This window comes from Phoxinus phoxinus (assembly GCF_949152265.1).
Source record: "Phoxinus phoxinus genome assembly, chromosome: 11".
In the NCBI taxonomy this organism is placed as follows: Eukaryota; Metazoa; Chordata; class Actinopteri; order Cypriniformes; family Leuciscidae; genus Phoxinus; species Phoxinus phoxinus.
In genome coordinates this window covers 15853263-15858713 of record NC_136886.1, presented here as the reverse complement: position 1 = coordinate 15858713, position 5451 = coordinate 15853263, and the positions used below count along the sequence as shown (strand labels likewise).

Below are 5451 nucleotides of genomic sequence, written 5' to 3'. Positions count from 1 at the left end.
CAGGTTGGGATGACCACGTTGCTGTTAAACACATTTAATAATCTTTTGCTCTGGAAGTGTACTTACTGTATGTGTCCGTTTCATGTGACCGCAGCAGTCTCACCGCTCCTCTCTGGCTGAGCAGCCCACACGTACCTCTCTGGACCTGGAGCTGGACCTCCAGGCCTGCCGTACACGACAGAGGCAGCTGAGCGAGGAGCTGGCCGCTCTGCGGGAGCTCAAACTGAGGCTGGAGGAGCCCATGCAGGGCCCCCGTGGCCCCGCGGACCTCCCTCATTGGGCCCTGCGGGATGAGCGTTTCCGAAACCTGTTACGTGAGGCCCAGAGACAGGTACTGCCCATTTATATGTCTTTTCTGCATCTGCATTGCTACTTTCTAAATCCATAGATTTGTTCATTTGGTAACACTTTGGCTAACATAAATGCATTAGCTATGAACTAACAATACTTTTACAGCATTCATTAATCTAGGTTAATTTCTTCACATACATTTTTTTATTTTTTTTTATTGTGTAAATTGAACATGAAAGAAGTCTCTTATGCTCACCCAGGCTGCATTTAGTTGATCACTTTATAACAGTAATATAAAAAAACAGAGAAATATAATTTTAATTTAAAACAACCGTTTTCTATTTTAACGTATTGTAAAAAGTAACTTATTTCTACGATAGCAAAGCTGGATTTTCAGCATCATAACTCCAGTCTTCAGTGTGACATTATCATTCTAATATGCTTATTTTCTGCTCAAGAAACATTTAAACTTTGTCACTTTTGGTAAATTAAATGTTGTTGTTAAATAGAAGTATACATTTCTTTTATTTTTTAAGTAAAAAATAAAATAAAATAGCTTACTGACCCCAAACATTTGAAAGGTATACATTTTTAAGATGTCAAGTTGTATAAAACTTTGTTATTGTAGAGGAAGGAACATAAATGAACAATGAACAATAGTATAATTATAAATTAACCTTATGCATAAATAACATTTAATTACCTGAAGTTTACAAATTATACCTATTGTATAATTTTGTATTGTATTGTGGATATATAAATTAACTAATTTAACTATTACATGTGGCATTTTGTCACTTGACCATTTACCATTGCAAATTTGTATTCGGATGGAATTAAAACCATGAGTACATCGGTGAAACGCCAATCTACCAGACTTATTAAGAAAATATAGTCTTAAATGTATACTTTTACAACTATGACTGACATGAATATAAGCAGAGGTAAAGAATGGGAGTCAGGGCACGATTCTAAGACGTTGTGAATTGTAACTTCTGTTTAAAATCACGTTTATTGTTGTTGATTTGTTTCTCTCCCCTTAACGCTGTCTTGCAGGCCAAGCAGAGCAGGCAGGAGCAGAGGCAGGAGGAAGCTGCTGAAAGGAGGTTGCGAAAAGCCTCAAAAGAGGTTTTGCAAATGAGGGGCCAGAGCCACAAAGAGCCCCTTCCCGTGCAGACGTTCAAGTGAGTCTGTCAAAACATTTCCATCTTATTAAAGGGTTAGTTCACCGAAAAATGAAAATTCTGTCATTGATTATCATGTCGTTCCAAACACATAAGACCTTTGTTAATCTACGGAACACAAATTAAGATATTTTTGATGAAATCCAAGAGCTTTCTGACCCCCCCATAGACAGCAACGCCATTACCACTTTCAAGGCCCATAAAGGTTGTAAAGACTTAAAATAGTCCATGTGGTTCAACCATAATGTTATGAAGCCATGAGAATACTATTTGTGCGCTAAAACCCCCCAAAATAACGACTTTATTCAACTATTTCTTCTCTTCCGTGTCAGTCTCTGGCTGCGTTTACACTTGGCATTAACATGCGACCTGTATCCGGATGTTGTCCACATACACATTGAAAAGACGAGTGTAAACGTGCTTCTGATCGGAATGTTATCCGGTCAGCGTGTCCAGGTTTGGAGGGAGTCGAGGACGCATTGTGATCGGATCTCAGTGTAATGTAAACGAAATCCAGCCATCGTGTCTGCATTCACAGGTGGACGTGCGAGATCTGATCTGTTATCCAGAAACAGAAGCAACTTGATGTGGACAGGTGTAAACGCACGTGTCCTGATTGGCTTATAACATGCGGTTGACCGCATGTTAATGCCAAATGTAAACGCAGCCTTTGTTCAGCTCCTGACACTGGAGCCGGCCAATACTGAGCCCGCTTTCTGACGTAGAACCCAGAAGTGTTGCATTGTGTTTACAACGTGAACAGCATCAGAGACTGACCCGGAAGAGTATAAATTGTTGAATACAGCTGTTATTTTTGCGCACAAAGTATTCTTGTCGCTTCTTAAAATTAAGGTGGAAGCACTGTAGTCACATGGACTATTTTAACAATGTCTTTACTACCTTTCTGGGCCTTGAAAATGGCAATTACGTTGCTGTCTATAGGAGGGTCTATAAGCTTATTAAAATATATTATTTGTGTTCTGAAGATGAACGAAAGTCTTACTGGTTTGGAATGACATGGGTGTGAAAAAATAATGACAGAATTTTCATTTTTGGGTGAACTAACACTAGTCAACACCAAAGCATGGAGAGAATTTCTGATAAACGCTAAATCTATCAATCTTTCCTGATGCAGAGAGAAGATGGCTTTCTTTACTAGACCAAGATTCAACATCCCGCCTCTGCCAGCTGACGACGTGTGAGCGCCCCCTAGGCCACACTAGATCAAATATGAAGAATCTGTCTGTTTTGTTTTTTGTATTCATGCCCATGAAGTAATTAGAACAGAAATGTAGTTATTTCAGCACAAAGATTAAAAGTTATTTGATATGCAACATTTGAACAGAAAGCTGTACAAAACAAGCGTGTGTGGGGTTGTGCGTGATTGTGAGTGTGTGCGCGTGCGTGCGTGTGGTAGTACTAATGAACACGTACACCTATATTTTATGTAATTATTGACATCTTGGCAATATTTCCTGCTTGTTTAAAGGGGGGAAATAAGTGTTTTATAAAAGAACAAAGCATCTTTTTACTCCTGTACGATGTACTTCTGATATTTCGATGTCTACGCTTACTTAAGGCTGGAAGACGGGAACAAAGTCAGTTTAGACAAATTCACTGTACTGTAACTTATTTTATAGTACTTTTCCTTGAAGGAAATAAAAATGCTCCCTGCTTTTTAATGTATTTTATAAAGCTTAAAACAAATAGCACTTACTGTAAGTGTTTTCGACGTACAGTAGAATGGAAATTTTGGCTGATTTTGTTTCTGTTACCTGATTCTTTAAAGTTATTTACTTAATGTCACTTTTTTGATCCACTTTTGTTGCAGTTGTCATTGTCCCTTGTGCTGTTATTCTATTAAAATTATTAATATTAATTATTACTTGTAATTTTCAATATATAGACGAATATAATTTTGTATGCTGTCTGTAAAACATCTGCAGTGTTACCTCTCTTATGAAGATAAAAGCATTAAACCGTGAAAGTGCAGCTGTTTTTGACAAATAACCTTTCAAGATCAAATCAGTGGTTTGTTTGGCTATGATGTTCATCATAAATGATTATTATTAGTTTAGTGGATTGATGTCAGGTTTGTACAGTATGATCTTTAAAGGCCTGTTACTCCAGAATGTGTTATCTAAATTGTCCAGAAGGTGGCGTCTTAAACCTGCTCTTGTGCTCAGATGTGGTATTTCAGGAAAGTACATTGTTGTAGACTATAAAATTTTGCACACAATAATCCTTAAATACATGGATATTACACATAACTCTTTGCTGTGAAATTTCTTTTCGACTATGCTATATCTTACAATAGGACTATTAATGAGCCATTACTTTTGATGGTTAAATTAACATCATCTAAATGATTCAGTCCACTCCAGCACTTTTTCTTATTTTTGCTGCCTTTAAATAGAAGCACAGCCGGTTTAGTTAAAAAGCATCAGATCTGGAACATGAATGAGGAAAATATTAAAACTAGAAACGGGAAGAATGCTGTTTGTTTAAAAATAGAGTAAAATTGCTGTTGTAATCATTAATGATCTATAAAAGCTGCACATAAAACCTCTCATTAAAGGAATTTCCATGGAGAGCTTTGATGGCTTTTTACTAAAACCGCAAATGAAAGGTGATTATCAACTTGCATCAGTGTTTCTCCCAACAGCAGTAAACTGAAATGTATTCATAAATAAATCTGTAGTCTTTGAGAATATTCAGTTAAAATAACACTTGACTGTTAATAGGCCATTTACAGGTTTTACCAAGACAATATATATATATATATATATTTTTTTTTTTCAGTCTCAATGCTAAAGCTACACTACCATTTTAAAGTTTCGGGACAGTATTTTTTTATTAATACTTTTATTCAGCAAGGATCCATTCAATTGATCAAAAGTGACACTAAATATATTTAGGCTATAATGTTACTAAAGAACTTCTATTTAATTCAAAGAATCCTGAAAAAAATTATTATTGTTTCCAGTTTTTAACATTTGCAAGAAATGTTTCTTGAGCACACAATGATTTCTGAAGGATCATGTGACACTAAAGACTGCAGTAATGGCTGCTAAAAATTCCCCTTTGCCATCACAGGAACAAATTAAACTGTTTTCTATTTTTGTACATTTTATTTAAAAAATGTAATATTTCACGTTATTACTGTTTTTACTGTATTTTTGATCAAATAAATGCAGTAGTGTACACTAGTGTAAATCGTGACAATTATCATTTTAAGGTGAATTAAATATCGGTACAATGCACCTTTTCAACCTCTCAAAGCTCAGAAACACTGTGTTCTTGTACTATCTAGTGTTCATAATGGGTCAAGCAGCTGTTGGAGGAGTACTTTGTTTTCCATCAATCAAACTCCTCACATTCCATTGTGTTATGAAAGAGCGCAGTGATTTTGGGAAGCCTGGTATGTAAACACTCCTTATCAGTTTTCCTTGTAAGCTTATCCATATGTTCAGTGTATTGTATGCATTTAATTAGTCCCGTGCTCTATCTTCCCTGTCAGCGGGGCGAGTGACGTACGGCGTCATGCAGTGTATGGAGATTAATGGCATGCCCAGCCTTTGGCACAGGCTGAATCACACGGCACCGCTAGGCCTATCTTTCCCTATTTCTGCCAATAGACCGGTTTTATACAAAAATCCCCAACAGAGACCTTAAAAGTCACGACCCCAATTCAATGCTGCAACCCTGTGTCAAAACACTAGTGCATTTGTTGCCTCAAATAGTCAATAAATGCAATTAAGAAATGCATATGAATTTGCTTGCCATTTAATAGTCCTTTCTGTTCCTGTCATTGTCATACCACCAGATGGTCACCTCTGTCCTATCAAGGATTTGTTTTGGTTCGCCAATGTTAATATACAGGGGAGTGAATTAATTTAGTGCAACACCAACAAAGGAGGTGACAAACGTTGCTTGTTTGACTATTTGTTTTGATAGTCCATTATTATTCCAGTTT

At 36.6% G+C, this 5451-nt stretch overlaps 1 protein-coding gene across 1 annotated transcript in view; it reads left to right on the top strand.

Annotated features, from left to right (window-relative positions):
• The window catches only part of wwc3 (WWC family member 3), a 39732-nt gene extending 35665 nt beyond the window's left edge, over positions 1 to 4067 (top strand). Inside the window, exons 13-16 of the mRNA XM_079628546.1 lie at positions 4 to 23; positions 95 to 331; positions 1348 to 1475; positions 2611 to 4067. Of these exons, the coding sequence (XP_079484672.1) occupies positions 4 to 23; positions 95 to 331; positions 1348 to 1475; positions 2611 to 2677 (452 nt within the window). The 3' untranslated portion in view covers positions 2678 to 4067. The remainder of the gene's footprint in view (positions 1 to 3; positions 24 to 94; positions 332 to 1347; positions 1476 to 2610) is intronic.
• The last annotated feature ends 1384 nt before the right edge of the window (positions 4068 to 5451 follow it).